Here is a 21,430-nt window from a genome sequence, read left to right on the forward strand (position 1 = left end):
CCTTTTTCCATGATCCAGCGGATGTTGGCAATCTGATCTCTGATTCGTCTGCCTTTTCTAAAACCAGCTTGAACATCAGGAATTTCACAATTCACGTATTGCTGAAGCCTGGCTTGGAGAATTTTGAGCATTACTTTACTAGCGTGTGAGATGAGTGCAATTGTGTGGTAGTTTGAGCATTCTTTGGCATTGCCTTTACATATACTCTTTAAAAACTAGTTATAACCCATCACCTCTGTTCATACCACCCTGTTAGAACTAGAACATAGCAGGAAGTTCAGACCCCTTGAGGATCAGAGCTGAACACTTGTCCCACATCACTTCTCCTCCATATGTAACCATTTTCCTGAATTTTGTGTTAATAATACACTAACTTTTTAAAAGTTTTCTCCCATACATGTATCAGAAAAAAGTTTTTGTTTCATTTTTCTGCTTTTGAATATTCTTAAATGGATTCATATGTGTTCGCCTGTGACTTATTTTGGGGTTTTTTTGTGTTGTAATTTTAAGCTACATCTGGCTCAGTTGTAAAGAATCCACCTGTCAATGCAGGAGATACAGGTTAGATCCCTGGGTCAGGAAAATCCCCTGGAGGAGGAAATGGCAATCCACTCCAGTATTTTTGCCTGGAAAGTCTCACGGACAGAGGAGCCTGGTGGGCCACAGGTTAAAGGGGTTGAAACTAGTTGGACATGACTTAGTGGCTGAGTATGCACGCACACTTGATGAGTATAACTGTACTTTGTTTTCTCTACAGTATACTGTTGTACTTTATGAATATACCAGATTTTATTTATCCAGTGTACAATCAATAGAAATTGGAAATGGTTTCAGTTTCTTTTGATATGCAGTGTGTCAATAGCATTCTCATGTATACCTGTGTGTACGTGTGCAGTCACTTGAGGGTACAATCCTAGGAATGTCCAGAATTTAAGGTTCTAGAAAGGTATGGGCATTTCCCTAAACACCAGATATTACCATCATTAAAGGAATAGGACCAATTCCTGGAACTCTTGATTGGCCTGCAGTTGGGTCTGTATTTGCAGTGTGTACCAGGAAACAGTTTTTACTTTTGTTATTGTTCAGTCACTAATTCATGTCCAACTCTTTGTGACCCCATGGACTGCAGCATGCCAGGCTTCCCTGTCCTTCACTATATCCTGGAGTTTGCTCAGATTCACGTCCATTGAGTCAGTGATGCATCCAACCATCTCATCCTCTCTTGCCCCCTCTCCTGCCCGCAATCTTTCCCAGCATCAGGGTCTTTTCTAATGAGTTGGCTCTTCTCATCAGGTGTCCAAAGTATTGAAACTTCAGCTTCAGCCCTTCCAATGAATATTCAGGGTTGATTTACTTTAGGATTGACTGGTTTTATCTTTCCTTGCACTCCAAGGGACTCTCAAGACTCTTCTCCAGTGCCACATTTCAAAACCATCAATTCTTTGGCACTCAGCCTTCTTTATGGTTCAACTCTCACATGATTCAACTCTCATATGTGACTACTGGAAAAATAATAGCTTTCACTAGATGGACCTTTGTCGGCAAAGTGATGTCTCTGCTTTTTAGTACTGTGTCTAGGTTTGTTGTAGCTCTTCTTTCAAGGAGCAAGCATCTTTAATTTCATGGCTTCCCTAGTGGCTACAGTAAAGGATCCACGTACGATGCAGGAGACACAGGTTCAGTCCCTGGGTTGGGAAAATCCTCTGGAGAAGGGAATGGCTGGCCACTCTAGTATCCTTGCCTAGAGAATTCCATGAACAGAAGAGCCTGGCCGACTACAGTCCATGAGCTCATCAAGAGACAGACACTACTGAGTGACACTAACACTTTCACTTTTACTTTTAAGACACAATAAGCTCCAGCTCCAGAGAAGGAGAGGAACTGGCCAAGACTGGTGGCCCAGACTTGGCAAGAACCTAGAATCTACATACTGGCTTATGCAGTGGTGACATTCACTGGGTTAACTCACTATCCATATTGACTACTCACTCATATAGTGTTCCAGTGCTTCTTTGACATATCTATTCTTTATCGGTAACTTTCTACTGTACTTGAACAACACAAATGACCACATTCTGTACTCTGATAAGCAAGATGATTCATTGGAAAGAACATGGAAAGTACTTAGAAGTACTTAAGTTTAGCAACATTTCCATTTATGTATCAGATGGTTTTTGTTTGTTTCTTCCACTATTACACTTTTATTTGTTTTTTGTTTTCAATTTTTCTTTTATATTAGAGTATAGTTGATTGACAATGTTGTGTTAGTTTCAGATGTAGAGCAGAGTGATTTAGTTACACGTGTACCTGTATCTACTCTTTTTCAAATTATTTTCTTACTTATGATACTGCAGAAAAAAACAGTTCTCTGTGCCTACCCAACAGTAGGTCTTTGTTGATTAGCTCTTTTAAATATAGCAGTGTGTACATGTCAATTCCAAATGCCCAGTCTATTCCTCCCCCAACCTTTCCCCTCTGGTTACCTTACGTTTGTTGTCTAAGTCTCTGACTCTGTTTCTGTTTTGTACATGCTTGTTATATTTTTAGAGTCCACATAAAAGTGATATCATATGATATTTATCTTTCTCTGCCTGACTTACTTCATTGAGTATAATCTACAGATCCATCTGTGTTGCTGCAAAGGGCATTATTTCATTCTTTTTAATGACTGAATAATACTCCATTGTGTGTATGTATACACCACATCTTCTTTATCCATTCCTCTGCTGATGGACATTTAGGCTTCTTCCAGGTCTTGGCTATTGTAAACAGTGCTACAGTTAACTTTGGGGTGCATGTATCCTTTTGAAGCATGTTTTTCTCCAGCTATATACTTAGGAGTGGGATTGCTGGATCATATAGTAGCCCTATTTTTAGTTTTTTAAGTGTCTCCAGACTGTTCTCTACAGTGGCTGCACCAATTTACATTTCCACCAACAGCGTTGGAGGGCTTCCTTTTCTACACATCCTCTTCAGCATTTACTGTTTGTAGATTTTTTGATAATGGCCATTCTGACTGGTGTGAAGTGAGACCTCAGTGTAGTTTCGATTTGCATTTCTCTAATAATTAGTGATGTTGAGCATCTTTTCATGTGCCTGTTGGCCATTTGTATGTCTTCTTTGGAGAAATATCTGTTTACATCTTCTGCCCAAGTTTTTATTGGGCTGTTTGTTTTTTCGATACTGAGCTGCACAAGCTATTGTAAATTTTGAAGATTAACCTCTTATTGGTTGCATTGTTTGCACATATTTTCTCCTGTTCTGTCGGTTGTCCTTTCATTTTGTTTATAGTTTCCTTTGCTGTGCAAATTTGAGATAATACATGAAAAGTCCTTTGCCTTTTCCTGACATTTGATAAGCATTCAGTATATTGTAGCTTTTGATGATCTCTCTTTGTCATCACACAGAACTAAGAAACCTGAAATATTGAAATTCTTTTCTCTAATAATAATCTTTTCCCCTTGACTGAATTGATGGAATCTCTCTCCTAACCCACCTCTTGTTTCAAATATCATCTCAACATTTTTACTTCTCTGAATTATTCTCATAATGTTCACCTACACATATTTTTGATTTAAATGTTTAACTTGTCTTCTTTTAGCCTTATCTTAAACATAACACACCTTGATTTAAACTTTTGATTCCTACCCTCCCCAGTCCCCAATATTTTCCCACCATCTTCCTCTCTAGTTCAGCTACTGGCATCACCATCAACTTAGATACCCTGGGTTAAAAAGTGAGACTCATCCTTGATTCCTCTGTGTACTGAGTCCATCAGCAACTCCTGTAGGTTCTGCTCCCAAATATTTTAATGCGTCTGACCACATCTGACCCTGTCCGTGTCACCTCCAGTCTAAACCAGCATCAGTTCTCACATAAATTACTGCTGCCATCCCTCCCCCACTGCTTCTACTCCCACACCCTCAAGATAAAGTTTAAATAGATCTGATCACTCCACTGATTAAAGTCTCCTAAAGACTCTCCCACTGCAGTTACAACAGATTCCACACATTTTACCATGAGTTTTAAGTATGATCAGACTTCTGTCTCCACCTCTGACCTTGGTTCTCTTCTTTCCCTGTGTCCCTGTCACACCTGAACTCTTTCTCTCCCTTGAGTATCACAAAGCTTACTGTTATCTCAGGGCCTTCTCATTCAACTTTCTTGTCTTTCTGGAACTCTTCCCTATGGTTCAGCTAGCTGAAAGGTCACCTCCTGAGAGAGGCTTTCTCTGACCCTCAGGGACCATCCATGTTTTTGCTACTTTAACTTTGTTTTCTTCATAACTGTACTATCTACATTTAATCTTAAATATTTGTTGATGTGTTCCACCCCACTGGAATATAATTTCTAGCAGAGTGCCCATCTGGTTTACTGCTATATTTTCAACACCACGTAGAAAATAGGTGCTAGGGAAATATTCGGAGAAGGCAATGGCACCCCACTCCAGTACTCTTGCCTGGAAAATCCCATGGACAGAGGAGCCTGGTGGACTGCAGCTCATGGGGTCGCTAAGAGTTGGACACGACTGAGCAGCTTCACTTTCACTTCTCACTTTCATGCATTGGAGAAGGAAATGGCAACCCACTCCAGTGTTCTTGCCTGGAGAATCCCAGGGACGGGGGAGCCTGGTGGGCTGCCGTCTATGGGGTCGCACAGAGTCGGACACGACTGAAGTGATTTAGCAGCAGTAGCAGCAGCAGGGAAATACTTGTTGAATTAATGAAGGAATGAATGAAAGATAACTAGAGACTAAAAGAATTATAGAACTTCTTACATGTATCACTGATTAATAATAGTAACTGTAAATATATAAGGTAAAATTTTGTTTGTTTGTTTTCAGGTTTAATTGGAATTCTTCAAAATGTCTGGTAAGTTTTTGTGAGTACATTTTAATATGCTGTATTTTCAATTGTGAATTGTGTGATTCCTTTCCTTAAAAAATTGAAGTCTATTTCCTTTTGAAATTACTTATTTGTGTTTAATATTTGAAGAATATATATATACATATATACATTTATTTATTCATTCATATATATATGAACATTCTTATTTATCATTGACAGAAAAGGATTAAAAAGGATTTAGAGTGGCATATAGGTAATGAAAAAAATCTCTGGTTGTACATGGGGGCAAATTAGGTAAAGGAAAAATGCAGGTGGGAAAGTAAGTCTGCAAAGAGGTAATAGTTAAAAATATATTTATAGGTTGATATCTAATATACATACTGAGTTGCTTTTTATAAGAAATGAGTATATTTAATATTGGTTGTGTTCATTGATGCATACCAACAGAAAAAATGAATATATTCTCTTATCATATTATCATTCCCATTGTAAACCATGTACCACCTTTCTCACCCCTAAGATATAGTCCCCACAGCCCCTAAGAAACCTGCAGATGAAACAGAGAATCAAATAACATCACCTGATCCAAGGCCTGGTGCCCCTCCTGAGTACAGTTCCAGTTTTGTACCAGGTAGGTTAAATATTTGGAAAGAATCTTTCCCCGCTCCAGAAAACCATCCTCATAGTTAAGATTGCTTTTAAAATTAACTAATTAATTAATTGAATCATTCAATAAATAAATATTTAATGCCTACAGGGGGCCAAGTAGTTTACTAGATGTTAATTAGAATCATATTCCTGTCTTCATAGGATTTATAGGCAACTAAGGAAGAAAATTGTACAAACATTGATGGCACTCTTTTTGCTTAAGAATGAAGAGGATGTTGTAAGTGTACAAAGGCAGTAACTACTTTTATGGGGGATTGGAGGGAATCACTGAGGAAATCAAGTTTTCCTGGCACAATGAGGAATTTCTCAATCAAAGGAAAGAACACTATGTCCAAAAGCTCGTGGTCATGTTGGTCTGGTCTGAGGCATTCTTGGGACAAACGCCAGGAGAGGTGCAGAACGGTGGAGGCAAATGGCTTCAAGTTCTGATTAAGGAGCTTGTTGTTCTGCAAATATTTTTGTAAGTCTGAAAACTCATACTGTATTCAGGGACTCAGGAAAATGGATGCTCATAAGTATGTGGGCAGTATGTAGCTTTTTAAAAATTAAATAGTCTTTTGACTGAGGAAATAACTTTTAATCAGGATTATATTCAAATACATTTTAATGATTTAGAAAATGATAAAGTGTAGTGCTACTTCTTTAAATATATATTTAAGCATATGTTTTGAGATAGAAACAAGTGAACTAGGCTGTGGAAGTGCAGAAGAAACCCTGGTATCCACAGGATACTGGCATGGGTGTTCTCTTGGCTGCAGACATATGATCCGTGGAGCTCAGGTAGCCTTTGTCTCTGCAGTGCTTTCTGCAGTTTGGCTTCCTTTTCCTCTTTCCCTCATGTGTATGTGTGTTATGTGAATCTGAGCATACAGCCCCTGTATAACCCCTCATTACTACTTAATGCCTGCTAAATCCAAATTTTTGACAACCCTGGGTCATAATTTCACTGTATCTGACCATTACTCTACATTTTACTTCAGTGACTATCAAATTATCTACATAATCTATCTTATATTCACCAGTCGCTCTATATCCAAGTACCCAGGTTATACTAGAACAGAAACTACCATTTCTAAGAAGTAAGTGTTGGCTATAAATCATGTTCTGTTCATCTGGGAAAGTGTCTGTCTGTTCCCTTCTGTATCAAAAAATTAGCAAGAAAGCAGGATACAGCCTTCAAGTTAAACGAGTAGGTGAGTTGAAAAATATTATGATGAAGATCATACGACTAATGAATTTTCAGTTATGAGAATCGGCAACAAAAATTTACTGTGATCACCATCTAGTGGCTGAACAATATACTTTCTTATACTGATGCAAATTTTGTCCCCTTAATACGCTTTAGCCTCTGAGCCACTGGGGAAGCCCTAATTTGCATTAAGGAACTGGAAATACTATATTTGAAATACTTAGCTTTAATGAATTTCCTAAGGTTCAATTATATATTCCATTTGCATTATATTACTGGATATTTATTCCCACGGAAAATAATTTTGACCCAAACATATTTAAAAGAATAGTTAATAAAGAAACCTTTGTTATGTATAGTCTATTGAAAGAGAAAATGACATATATTTTTAAAGTAAAAAAGGATAATAGTCAAAATGACTAAGAAAATACAAATTCCATAAAGCAGTATTTCTCACACTAATAATGGTAGGACAGTGCTCCATAGCAAAGTTATACAAAGTTAAACATGTTTTATTGTGTTGTGTTTTCTTGCAGAACAATCAGAACTTTTAAAAGCAGTTTTAAATCTTAAAAGGGAGTATAAAACACCTACCATTTCCCACACATATTATGTTCTTGTCCTAACATCTCAGAATAATGCATTCTTACAAATCATTTGATTATATACATTTTTATATAATTTTTTAGAAATATAGTCTCTATACTGAATAGCACCATAATCTAAATTGTAATTTTCTTGCTAATTTATTGATCTTCAAATTTTGTTCCATGAGGTATTTTTATCCTAAGATTACATGGTTAATACCACAATAATTAATCAACTCATTAAAATGATATAACAATTAGTATTTTTGAGATAGTTTATATGACATTGTTGTTTTTTAATAATAGTTCTAAAGAGGAGAGAGATACCCAATATCTAGTTCAGTTTGGGTACTCATGAATACAATTCTTAAAGAAATTGAAAGTATTTCGTTGGCCAAAAACTGTGTTCAGTTTTAAGTACAAATAAAAAGCATATGTTTCATTTTCACCAAGAATTTTATTGAATAATATGTTCCCAAACTAAATGAACTTTTTGGCCAACTCAATATGTTCTTTACAACAAACTGAATTTTCTCCATTTATTCTAAAGACATTAGCTGTTTTTTCTCACTTAGCTCTAATTTGACATTGTTTCTAGTTGCCATTATTTTCCTTTGGTCTCTCCTGAGTCTCTGTCTCTCAAGAGCTCTGTGTAAACCACACTTAGAAACTGGTATTCCCAGAGATCCTTGGTCTGATTCCCTGTCCAGCCCCCGGCTGCACCAGCCTGTCCCCTCTCATCTCGCCCATTTATCTGTCTTTTTACACTCTCTTTAGTAATCTTGGGAATATCCCATGGTTTCGTTTGCTTTTAACCACTTATGAATCTCTTTGTTGTTGTTTAGTTACTAAGTTGTGTCTGACTCTTGTGACTCTGTAGCCCACCAGGCTCCTCTGTCTATGGATTTTCCTATCCAAGAATACTGGAGTGAGTTGCCATATCCTTTTTCAGGGAATCTTCCCAGCCCAGGGATTGAACCCTTGTCTCCTGCATTGCTGGCGGATTCTTTACCACTGAGCCAACAGGAAGCCTTAGGAATCCTTCAGCTCGCACCCAAATCAGTCTCCCCTGCTCTAAACTTAAATTTCCACCTGCCTGTAGACCACTGGCCCTTAGTGACCTGGGATCTCAAACTCAGTGATCCTCAATACATCTTTGGCATCTTGTTATTATACCCTCTGTTCTTTCTCTACACTGGACTCCTGTAGTCAGAAACGTGAGACCCTTTCCTCATATCATCTGTTACCAAGACAATATGTCTCTTTAATGTCAATCATTGTTTTTCCACTTTCTACTCCTTTCATCATAATTAAATTTCCTTACCTCCCATCTAGACTCCTTCAGGCACCTCCTGCGTCATCCAGCCTTCCTATTCATAAAGGCTCTAAATGTGAAACTGGTCACTCCAGTTTGCATGTTATCAGCATAAAGTCCTTTGCACAGAGTAGAGGTCTTTCATCATCATCCCTTCCTCCCCACCTTCCTTTCTGCTTTGTTTGCTAAATCTTCACACATGGCCTTTACCCATGTGGTACTGAGCTTTCCCTGTGCAGCTGCTCATTTTATGCCTGTTCTGTCTAAAACCTTTCCCACTCATGAAGATGCTAACTGGGTCTCATGTGTCAGCATTTACATCATAGGGTATCTCCTCTGCCTCAGTTCCTTGCCCCTCCTCTTTAATCCCTTCATCTACTATGCATCTACCTATGTGAGTGTTATAGACCTAGGTCCTCGGACTATTTAATAAATAGAAATTGATAAGACGCCAGATGAGAAGTTCAAACAGGGCTTGCTGAGGCTCATGCTACAGCAGGAGGGAGTGAGAACAAGTAACAGGTGCCAAGTAGGTAAGCTGGTTCCTTAAATGGAGTGAGGGAAGGGGTGAATCTGTGGGTTGGACAGGAAGCATAGCTTAGGTTAGCCCACCCCCTTGGCTGTGCTGTGTGCAGAAATCATGGGCAGTATTCTGCTTTTGCATACATAAGGTCATATTTTCTTATGATATATTTTAGTTTCTGTAAGATTTTAGTAATAGCCCCATTTTCATTCCTGATTTTAATAATTGAAGTCTGTTTTTTCCCTTGGTTAGTGTGGCTTAAGGTTTCTCAATTTGTTGATCTTTTAAAAGAACCTACTTTTGGTTTTGTTGATTTTGTCTATTTTTATTTTTTCATTTCACTCTCTTCTATTTCAATCTTTATCATTTCCTCCTGATGGCTTTGAGTTTGGTTTATTTCTAAGGTGGAAAGTTAGGTTACTGGTTTGAGATATTTCTTTCTTTCTTTCTCTTTGTCTGCAAGGGTCTTTGTTGCTCCCCTTGGGCTTTCTCTAGTTGCAGCAAGCAGGGGCTATTTTTTGTGGTGTGTGGGCATCTCATTGTGGTGGCTTCTTTCAACGCAGAGCACAGGCTTTAGGGCACGCAGGCTTTCAATAATTGTGACCCATAAGCTTAGTCGCTCCAGGGTGTGTGGAATCTTCCTAGAGCAGAAAACAAACCCATTTCTCCTGCATTGTTCTTAATCACTGGACCACCAGGGAAGTCTAAGATATTTCTTTTTTAATGTCGGTGTTTACAGCTATAAATTGCCCTCTAGGCACTGTTTCAGCTACATCCCATAAGCTTTGGTATATTATGTTTTTGTTTTATTCATCTCAAATTATTTTCTAATTTCCCTCATGATTTTTTTTATCCCTTTGATAATTTAGAAGTAGATTATTTTATTTCCTCATATTTGTGATTTCCCAAATTTCCTTCTGTTATTATTGATATCTGGTTTTACTCCATTGTAATAGAATACATTTTGTTTGGATTTCAGATGTCTTAAATTTATTGAGACTTGTCTTATGGCCCAGCCAATAGGTCTGTCTTTGAGAAGGTTCTGTGTGCATTTGAGAAGAATGTTTTAAAGTTTATTGTTGGGTCAAGTGTTCTATACATTCTGTTATGTCTAGTTTCATTTGTAGTGTTTCACACTTCTGTTTCCTTTTTGACCTCCTGCTCATGTATTCTACCCATTATTGTGAATGGGGTATTGCAATCTCTAACTATTGTTTGTTGAATTGCCTATTTCACTTTATATTTGTCAGTTTTTGCTTGATATATTTTGAAATTCTGTTTTTAGGTATATATAATTGTTACGTCTTCTTGACAGAGTGCCACTTCTGTTATTATAAAATATTGTACTCTTGCCTGGAAAATCCCATGGGTGGCAGAGCCTGGTAGGCTGTAGTCCATGGGGTCACTAAGAGTCAGACATGGCTGAGCGACTTCACTTTCACTTGTCACTTTCATGCATTGGAGAAGGAAATGGCAGCCCACTCCAGTACTCTTGCCTGGAGAATCCCAGGGACAGGGGAGCCTGGTTGGCTTCCATCTATGGGATCACACAGAGTCGGACACGACTGAAGCGACTTAGCAGCGGCAGCAGCAGCAGCAGCAGCAATATTTTCATCTTAAAAGAAATTTTATCTGACATGAGTATGATTATTTCACTAATTTTTATTAATGAAGTACTAATACATGCTACAACATTGATGAACCTTAAAAATATGCCACAAAGAGCAACCTGGTACGAAGGCTATGTGTTACATGATTTTATTTATATGAAATGTCCAGATTAGGCAAATTTGTGGAGGTAGGAGTTTCCAGGGCCTGGGAGAAAGGTGGGGAATGAATGGAAATTGATAAAGGATTTTTTAGGGGGTGATGAAACTATTCTGGAGTTAGATAGTAGTCTTTAAAAGAACCCCTTTGACGTTAAGTAGACCTTACTGTCTTTCTGACCTTAAACAATGTGTGTATGTGCTTAGTTGCTCAGTTGTGTGACTCTTTGCAACCCCATGGACTGCAACCCGCCAGGTTCCTCTGTCCATGGGGCTTCTCCAGGCAAGAATACTGTAGTGGATTGCCATGCCCTCCTCCAAGGGATCTTCCCAACCCAGGGATCAATCCCAGGTCTCCCCCATTGCAGACATATTCTTTACCATCTGAGCCACCAGAGAAGACCTTAAACAATAGTAGCAATAAACATAATAGGAAAAAAATTTACCATTCTAATTATATGCTAGGCCTGGCATTAATCTTCCTACAACCCAGTGAAGTAGAAATATTATCATCTCCAAAGAAGGAAACTAATGCATAGAGGCTAGCATGTTAACTTGATATTTCAACCTTACTTCTGTGCCTCTGAAATGGGAATAATTACTTCATAAGATTTAAGAGGATTAAATGAGTTAAGGTATAAATCCCCTTAGTGCCTTTTGGTACATTCTATATACTCATAAAATGGAACACCTTGTTATTTTTAAGTGGAGGTTATGTGATCCATATCATTTCCATGTAAACACCATATATTGTAGCATTCATAATGTATAATTCTTCCATTTGTTTTTGAATGCAGGGCCCCCTGGACTGGCTATCCCTCCACCTGCAGGCTACCCAGGAGGCTTGCCTATGGGATACTATGGTCCACATCATCCCAGTACCTTCCCCCTGTACATGCATACTGGAAGTATCCGCCCCATCCAGTACCAGCCTGGAAAATATCCTGCATCACAATCTTCTGCTCCAGTAGTATGGATGCCAATGCCAACTCCCATACCACACTGCCCTCCGGGTCTGGAATGCCTAGCCCAGGTACTCCACACAAATCCAAATTGTTTTCTTACAAAGTATGACTAGGGATCCAAGAAGAAGAAGAGACTAGATAGAGTACATAAAGGTGATGGGTCAGAGATGACAGATGTTTAATTTGTGTGACTATAAGAATGATGATGACAATTTCAGGCATGAGAATGGGGAAAAAAGAAGATATGGATTTTTTTTGGTGGTACGAATATGACTTTCCTGAAGGGTCTATGCTGAATTTTAAGACATTCGCGATGTCCTGTTGAACACAGTTTAAAAAATAGGAATAGGGATAGCAGAAAGTCTATTAAGATATTAATTTGGTTGCCATTTGTTTAGAAGTAAAGGGTGAACAACAAGAAAAGCAGTGTTACGAAGAACAGAGGACAGTGAGTGAATCACTCAGTGCCTTAGACCTTTGCTTTTTCTCACTACCCATAGTTTTCATCAGCCAGTCCTGTCACCTCCCAAAACATACAATGTAAATAAAAATAAAAGCCAGCCAAGAATATTGTCCCTATGCTGGTAAAGGTGAAGGCAAAATGAGAAGGGGATGGCAGAGGATGAGATGGTTATATAGCATCATCAACTCAATGGATATGAATTTGAGCAAACTCTGGGAGACAATGGAGGACAGGGGAGCTTGGCATACTGCAGTCCATGGAGTCTCAAGGAGTCAGACACAACTTAGCAACTAAACAACAACAACAAGGATATTGTTTCAGGCCAAGTTCCAGAGAACCCTTTTTCACAACATAGAGACTCCCTAATTTTCATTTATATGGACATTTTAGGATCAGGACAACTATTTCAGAAGCTGGAACAATATGCCAACATGTTTGTGTACTGAATGGTGGTGTTTAAAAACCCATGTCAGAAACAAAAACGTTGCTTAAAGAAAAGAAGATAAACCTAGAAACTACTAAATTATGTTCACCTTTAGAAAAAGCAAGTGTTTAAATACCTTAAAAGCAAGGGACTTGCCCATTCAGTACATGTCTCCCCACATAGTCAACCAAATGTTCATTGACATTGACATGTTTCTCTTTTTGACTTTATATACTGACTGTTAAACCTGTGCATTGAAAACCATTGTTGCAAAGTTATAGTGTTGATCTTCAAAGTAAAACCGTTAGATCAGGAAAATTTGGATTTTACATAAACCAAAACTTTATTAAATTATTGTTTGACAAAATATTGACGAAATACAAAGCCTTCAAGTAAAGTGCTAGAATAACTGCTATATTATTTTGGAAGCTTATAAAATGCTTACAAGTTAATCAGGTTTAAAAAGTTTATTTCTTCATAAACTTTAATATTTTCTAAAAGCAGAAAATTTCCTTAGAAATCTAATATCTGATGTCATTTCTTTTTTAAAATGTATAGCTTTAATATTGTTCATTCAAATATTAAAATGTTTTCTTAATTTCTTCTATTACTTTGAATGAAGTTAAATGAACATATTTTATGAATACCGTTTTCCCTTTTAGGAGTGTTTTTAGTTTAAAAAAATGTAAAAGAAACAAACAGGTTTACAGCCAGACAACCTGGCTTTTTATTCTAGCTCTGCGCCCTCCTCATTCTACCTTGAGTAACTTTTCTAACCTCTTGGTGCTTGAATTTCATCATCTATAAAATAGTACTAACGATACCTACCCAACTGGGTTGTTAGGAGAATTTTTAATGGGATAAAGTTTATAATATGCCTGATATTTCTGGCACAAAGACCCACCCAGTGGATGATAACCTGTGCAGATGTTAATACTTGAAACACCTTATGTATATGCATGGAAGACAGAGCCAAGCATCCAGACATTTTCTTTTATCTAGTTTTCTTTCTCTCTCTCTCTCTCTTATTTTTTTTGCACCACTTGAAGGCATGTGGGATCTTAGTTTCCTGACTAGGGACTGAACCTTTGCCCTCTCTAGTGGAAGCTTGGAGCCTTAACCACTGGACCTCCAGGGAAGTCCCTATCCTAGTTTTTTGCTATCTCATGTGCTAATTACATGAATGATTATCAGGACTATCCTGACACTTTAACATCCAGGGTTTACATTATTTCTAGACACTGGATTGGCGAGTGACTCCACACTTGGTTAGTACTGCTTCTTAAAACTATAGCATCTTATTTGATAAACTCCATTCACATCAACAGGCATCATTTCTTTAGCATATTTTGCTCAGCAGTGGAAGCTCTTACCAAGCAGTGAATACTTTAACTTTTTAGTTATAGATATTAGAAAGCCCCTAGAGTTTTTCAAAGGGATTGTAAAGCCACCCTGAGTGGCCACCTTTGATAATTTTATAAGACATGTTTAGATTCTAACCTGATTGAGTTTTTATAAAGAAATTTTTTTTAGTCAAATAAAGATCATATCCTCTCTGTACCCTCCTGTAGTTGATCATGCCACAAGACTTTTGTGTCCGTTTACATCATTTTAAATTTTGCTTATTACCACATTAATGTGGTGTTCATTAATTAGAGTATTCAACAAGTAGTTGGTGAAATATGGCATTTCAGGCAATTTTCTGGACTCACGGATTAGGAGTGATCTGATAATCTAAGTGGGGGCGACAGAGGAGGAGATGGTTGGATGGCATCACTGATTCAATGGACATGCGTTTGAGTAAACTCTGGGAGATAGGAAGGACAGGGAAGCGTAGCATGCTTCAGTCCATTGGGTCGCAGAGTCGAACACAACTTAGCGACTGAACAGCAACAGGAATTATCTAAGTTATCTAAAATTACAGCGATATGATTAGTCTGTCTTTAAGGAGGTTTCTTTTCTGCTAGAATGTTCTCGAGTATATAGATGATGGGCCAGTCAAACTGTTTATCTTTACAGTGACCCCTAAGTTAAGGAAGAAGTTGATGTAACGGTATGCCCAACCTCCATTTTCAAGGGATCGAATCCCTAAATGTTTCCTCTCCTTTGCCCTATTCCTAATCACATACTTCCAGCTCTTTAGGTCCTCCCCTGTTAAAGCTTCACTAGGGAAGCAGCAGCTCAAGTGAATGGAAGTTGGTGTATTAACCTCTTTCAGAGGTACCTGTGAAGACTGGACAATCCTGTGGAAGATCCACCCTGCCTACTTCACACTCTTTAAGTCAGTGAGAAAACTGGCTTCCCTATGGCTGGTCTGTGTTAAACTGTCCTGAACTTTCTGACACCTCCAGTCTATAGGTGATATGATGGATGCTAGGAGCAATTGATGTCAACACAGCTTATTCTAGATGCTGTTACTGAAACAGGAAAATGATTTTATAATATTTTAAACAAATGTTTCAATATTTTTTGGTGGAACTGAAGGAGAGTGTTCTTTTTGGATAGCTCTGTTAATAACCACCTGATCAGGTGCTGTTAGGCTAATTTCACTTCATATGTTTTTGATTCCATTCAGTTTCAAAAAGATGTTTTTGCATCCATTGATATGTTTTAGCCTCTGTCTCATTCATTTTTTCTAATACTGGTTTAATTTATTTCTGTTATTTCTCTCTCTCCTAATTAATTGCTTTGTTCTATCCCAACAGTTGGACAACATACACGTTCTTCAGCATTTTGAACCCCTGGAAAGTATGTATAATTTTGTAGTGTCCAGTAATATTTGAATCAGGTGGAAATTTTTATTATCCAACATCTAGTTCCTTATTTATATTGATCATTTTTAGTGTTTCAAAGAGAAAAGACTATTTTCTATTGCCCTATCTTCAAGAAAGTAACAAAGGGACTTGTGTAATTTTGTTTATTTACACATCATACCTAACACTTCAAAAGGACTTAGATTTGGTCAAACCTCCTATCCTTTATCCATCTTAACTCCTCTATATTCACTTTTCATGGACAAGGAAAGAAGAAGCCAAGAGATTAATTGAGTTAGCCAAGGGCACCCTAGTCAGCTAATCAGTGGAGGAGCTGGAATTAGTCTCAGTCTGCTGAGTTCTAAGTCCATGCTATGGAAGTAAGACGAAATCAAGGTAAACACAATGCCTATTCTCCCAAATTTCCTGACCCTCACTGAACAAGATATACACATTCATTTCATTCACTTGACCACTACATGGAGCCTTTAACTTTTCTTGGTTGGTTTTCTTATTTACAACTAGTGATGACCCTAATCATCTCAGCATATTTCATGAGCTGATTCATTCATTTATGGTCTAGTGGATAATTTCATTTAAATGGTTTTATAATTAAAGTTTTCTGAATTCAAATACTCCAGGGAATATCATTTCCAGTGTTTGCTTCTATGTGGAAAAGTTTACACTGAACTTCTTAAAAGAAATGTTTCAAATTTTCAAAATAACTTATGTACTTTTAGGACAGATGAGTATTATTGGGATTCTAATCATTGCATCGGAGAAGGCGATGGCACCCGACTCCAGTACTCTTGCCTGGAAAATCCCATGGACGGAGGAGCCCGGTGGGCTGCAGTCCATGGGGTCGCTCAGAGTCAGACAGGACTGAGCGACTTCACTTTCACTTTTCACCTTCATGCATTGGAGAAGGAAATGGCAACCCACTCCAGTATTCTTGCCTGGAGAATCCCAGGGACGGGGGAGCCTGGTGGGCTGCTGTCTATGGGGTCGCACAGAGTCGGACACGACTGAAGCGACTTAGCAGCAGCAGCAGCAATCATTGCATATTTTTCATTAGAAATTTTTTAAAAAGCTGTTTTGTTTTAGGCCCCTGTCAAATACTACAGAAGGACTTCATAAGGCCCATTTTAACTGCTTCTAAAATAAGAAATCTCTCTCATTTTATTTTTAGTGATAACAGGTTTTGAAACTAATAATAGATACGATATTAAAAACAACACGGGCCAGATGGTTTACTTTGTGACTGAAGACACAGATGACTACACCAGGAATGCTTACCGGACGTTGAGGCCCTTCGTGCTCCGGGTCACTGACTGTATGGGCCGAGAAGTCATGACAATGCAAAGACCTTTCAGATGCACCTGCTGCTGCTTCTGTTGCCCCTCCGCCAGGCAAGAGGTAAGAGGACAGACGAGACAGAGGTCTCATCCATTGTTTTTTCCTGATCCAATTCTTCACTGCACAGTTGTGCTCCTTCCAAAGCCACAAAGGAGGGGACTTTCATGGCACAGTCAGAACGGAAGCCAGTGGGGAGGAAGGAAGCCAAATGCCAAATAATCCTAACCTATAGAGAATCACCAAGGCAGTTTCTAGTGGGTTCATGTCTTTGGGTGCTAATCAGGGGGATCAAGCACAAATTAAGGTTATTTATGACTGAAGCGACTTAGCACACATGCAGTCAATTGTTATCTATTGAATTAGAAATTAGCAATTCCACAGACTGTAGCCTGGCAGGCTCTTCTATCCATGGGATTCTCCAGGCTATAATACTGGAGCGGGTTGCCATGCCCTCCTCCTGGGGAACTTCTTAACCCAGGGCTCAAACCCTCCTCTCTTAACATCTCCTTCCTGCATTGGCAGGCAGAAAGGCCATTACCTACAACACATTTATCTAAATGTTCCTATATATCCCCAAATAAGGTCACGCTAAATATAGACACACATTTAGAATTGGAAGGCACTTCAGACACTTTTACTCTACCCATTATATCTACACCTTGTTACAGATAAAGAAAGGGTGACTCAGAAAAAGAATAATTGTTTTGGTGGTGTTACAAAAAAAATTTTTTTTGGAGGATCGTGTTACATTTGGTAGATGGTGGAACTAGAAAGCAAATGTGTCAAGTTACACTTTGGTTGTTCTTCTATAATCCCCGCTACCCTAGGAAAATTGTTTACTACAAAGAAAAGCAAAGCAGTTTTGAGAGTGATCCAGAAGAATTTGAATTTCAAATATGCCACTGACTTAAAGGGACCAGTTTCATGGAAGAGAGTTTTTCCATGGCCTGGGGCAGGGGTGTGGTTTGGAGATAATTTTCATAAGGAGTTCACAACCTAAGATCCCTAGCATGTGCAGTTCACAGTAGGGTTCACGCTTCTGTGAGAATCTGAGGCCACCACTGATCTGACAGGAGGTGGAGCTCAGGCAGTAATGCAAGTGATGGGAGCGAGCAGCCGTAAATACAGATACGCCTGCCACTCACTTCCTGCCACGTGGCCTGGTTCCTAACAGGCAACAGACAGGTACTGGTCCAGGGCCTGGGGACTGGGGACCCCTGATTTAGCCTGTTTGAGCCTCAGTGTTCTTAATACATGAACTGGATGGAACAATATCCCTTAGATTTATTGAGATTTTAATTTTATGTTAAGTATCAGCCTTTGCAATAGAATTAACTTATAGCCCTTTCTGTGCCTTGATTTATTCACCTGTAAAATGGATATATTAATATTACTATCTCATAGGATGATTATTTTGAGGATCATGTAGTAAATAAATGTCACCTGTGTTACCATGAATGTGTGGGCTTAGTCACTTCAGTTGTGTCTGACTCTTTGCAACCCCATGGACTGTAGCCTGCCAGGCTCCTCTGTCCATGGGATTCTCCAAGCAAGAATACTGGAGTGGGTTACCATGCTCTCCTCCAGGGGATATTCTTGACCCAGGGATTGAACCTGTGTCTTCTGAAGCTCATGCATTGCAGGTGGAGTCTTTACTGCTGAGCCATGGGGAAGTCCTGTGTTAGCACAGTGCCTGGCAAATAGTGTAGCGCTCGGTGAATATTAGCAGTTGTCAGATAGCTTACTCCTTTGTCACTATTGTCTTTGTAACAACTGTCATATTTGAGATGAATCTCCACCTCATCCCATACTTGTATGCACATTCTGTTGTCTTCACAGCATTTAATTTTCAGAATGGCTCATTCCCTTTTCTATTATAATTGTCATGTCTGAGATGTCAATCTAAGAAGCTAGCATGTTACTTTTTTGTGGATTGTGCCACAAGACATGAGACCCCTAGGTCAGGGACAAAGAACTTTTTTACAGCCCAGTAAGCAGCATGAGGGGCTTCTCTAGTGCTTCAGATGGTAAAGAATCCACCTGCGAATGCAGGAAATGCGTGTTTGATCCCTGGGTTGGGAAGATCCCCAGGAGAAGGAAACAGCAACCAAATCCAGTATTTTTGTCTGGAAAATCCCACGGACAGAGGAGTCTGGCAGGCTACAGTGCATAGGGTTGCAAAGAGTCGTATAGGACTTAGCAACCAAACCACCATCACCAAGCAGCATGAGCTCCAGCACATGTGCATCGGTTCCCTCCTCCCCATATTCTACAGAGATGACTCAGAGGATCCCAAGTAGATGCTCCATATACAGCTGAGGAACACAGAGCCTAGAGAACTGACCATTTTATAACCAGCAGTAATTTTGTCCTGAAGGGAACATGGCCTCATCTCTCAAGGCTGTTCTCTGACATACTATCCTAAGAAATAGCCCAGGGAAAACGGAAGACTCTATACCAATGACAGTTTCCCTAGTTCTGGAAAGAATCAAGAACACATCTGTGTGTGTGTGTGTGTGTGTGTGTGTGTGTGTGTGTGTGTTAATAGGGCATATTCACCCACCTCTGTCCCTGCTTCATTTGGCAGCTGGAGGTGCAGTGTCCTCCTGGCGTCACCATTGGCTTTGTAGCTGAACACTGGAACCTGTGCAGGGCAGTGTACAGCCTCCAAAATGAGAAGAAAGAAGATATGATGGGAGTACTCGGGCCATGTTCCACCTATGGCTGTGGTTCAGATTCTGTTTTTGAGGTAAACAAATCTAAACATGTTTCTACAATTTTTTTCTACATGTACTAACAGGCCCCAGAATGATCTGGCTTTAGATGATTTTTTGTGTGTGTATAAATGAATAGTGTGAGGAAAGAGTTAACTAACAGGTTGACATCAAGAAGTTTTCAGATTATTTTTAAGGGATTGCTTAATGCTTTCCACAAATATTTTGTATGATTTCTGTGTTGGATGAAAATAAGAAACCATTTAAAATATTAAACTTGAGACTAAATAGCCTGACCTAATGCATTCATTTTATTCTTGGCTATTTTTCACTAACGATTTTACCAAGGATTTCCAATCAGAATATAGGTCCTGAGTAATGAAGAGGCCCCACATACCACAGAACAAATAGAACATCCCTGAGGTTGTGCAAGATAGAAGCCTGCTGCATCCTCAAAACACAATACAATGCTCATAACATGCATAAAACTTACAGTAGATTATAAAATTTTCTGGAAAAAGAAAAATCCTTCTGTTTTGGCTTTATCTCAGTGGCTGCAGAATGGTATCTCTAAGGTGAAAGTCACTCAGTCATGTCTGACTCTTTATGACCCCATGGACTGTACTGACCCCATGGACTGTACAGTCCATGGAATTCTCCAGGCCAGAATTCTGAAGTGGGTAGCCTTTCCCTTCTCCAGGGGATCTTCCCAAGCCAGGAATTGAACCCAAGTCTTCAGCATTGCAGGTGGATTCTTTATCAGCTGAGCCCTAAGGGAGTTGAATGATATCTTACTACCCTACAGTTTTGACAAAGGAGATTCCTGGGCTCCTTAAAGCGTTCTTCCTAATGCTTTGGAATTCAACAAGACTCATAATCTAAAATTGCTCATTCAAATATTTTTTATGACACCCAGTAAACTTCCCTTAGTTCTTGTTTTACATAACCGTATTGTCAACCATTACTTATTTATAAAAAGACCATTGTAGATAGGTAGAAAATTAAGTTAAGCCAGATTTTGAGGGCAGGGTGTTTGGATCATTCTAATCACCAAAAAGTGGTATTTGTGTGTTTTCCTTGTGGCAAGTACCAGAATCTCCCTTTTAGAAGCTGAAGCCCTTTGAGATTCTGAGACTGTTTAAGAAGACAGGACTGGGACTTTCCTGCTGGTCCAGTGGTTAAGAATCTGCCTTGCAATGCAGGGGATTAGAGTTTGATCCCTGGTCAGGGAACTAAGATCCCGCATACTACAGAGCAACTAAGCCCTTGCACCACAACTGCTGAGCCCATGGGCTACAACTAGAGTCTGTGCACCACAACCAAAGATCCCATGTGCCACAACTAAGACCCAATGCAGCTAAATAAGTAAATAAATATTTTAAAGAAGAACACAGCACCCACAGAAGCCTGAGTGATTACATGGATTCTATGAAGTGCAATGAAGTAGACCACCTTGGACTGTAGCCCACCAAGCTCTTCTGTTCAAGGAATTCTGTAGGCAGTGCTGGAGTGGATTTCCATTCCCTCCTCCAGAGGCTCTTTCTGACCCAGGGATCAAACCCAGGTCTCCTGCAAGGTGGGAAGATTCTTTACCATCTGAGCCACCAGGGAAGCCCCAAATAAATGAATAAATACTAGAAAAAAGAAAAAGAAGAAGAAAAGCACAGGACCCATAGAAGCCTGAGTGATTGCATGGATTTTGTGAAGTACAGTAAAGCAGACCCATCTTTCCCTCCAGTGGAGAGACTCCCTCCCAATCCATAATTCCCACCCTTTACTTTAGGGAAAGAATTTCAAAATCAGTTTAAATCATACCTCCACTGAAAGGCTTTCCTAATAACTCAGTGGAGGATGAAGAA

General features: G+C 39.1%; 1 protein-coding gene across 3 annotated transcripts in view; it reads left to right on the forward strand.

The window, feature by feature from the left end:
- The window catches only part of PLSCR4 (phospholipid scramblase 4), a 42,431-nt gene that overhangs the window by 17,532 nt on the left and 3,469 nt on the right, over positions 1-21,430 (forward strand). For all 3 annotated transcript variants that reach the window (XM_019961215.2, XM_019961234.2, XM_019961225.2), the window contains exons 2-7: positions 4,844-4,871; positions 5,368-5,478; positions 11,694-11,929; positions 15,454-15,496; positions 16,691-16,917; positions 19,445-19,606. In XM_019961215.2, coding sequence (XP_019816774.2) covers positions 4,865-4,871; positions 5,368-5,478; positions 11,694-11,929; positions 15,454-15,496; positions 16,691-16,917; positions 19,445-19,606 — 786 coding nt within the window. In that variant the 5' untranslated portion in view covers positions 4,844-4,864. The remainder of the gene's footprint in view (positions 1-4,843; positions 4,872-5,367; positions 5,479-11,693; positions 11,930-15,453; positions 15,497-16,690; positions 16,918-19,444; positions 19,607-21,430) is intronic.

This window comes from Bos indicus, chromosome 1 (assembly GCF_029378745.1).
Source record: "Bos indicus isolate NIAB-ARS_2022 breed Sahiwal x Tharparkar chromosome 1, NIAB-ARS_B.indTharparkar_mat_pri_1.0, whole genome shotgun sequence".
Lineage (NCBI taxonomy): Eukaryota > Metazoa > Chordata > Mammalia > Artiodactyla > Bovidae > Bos > Bos indicus.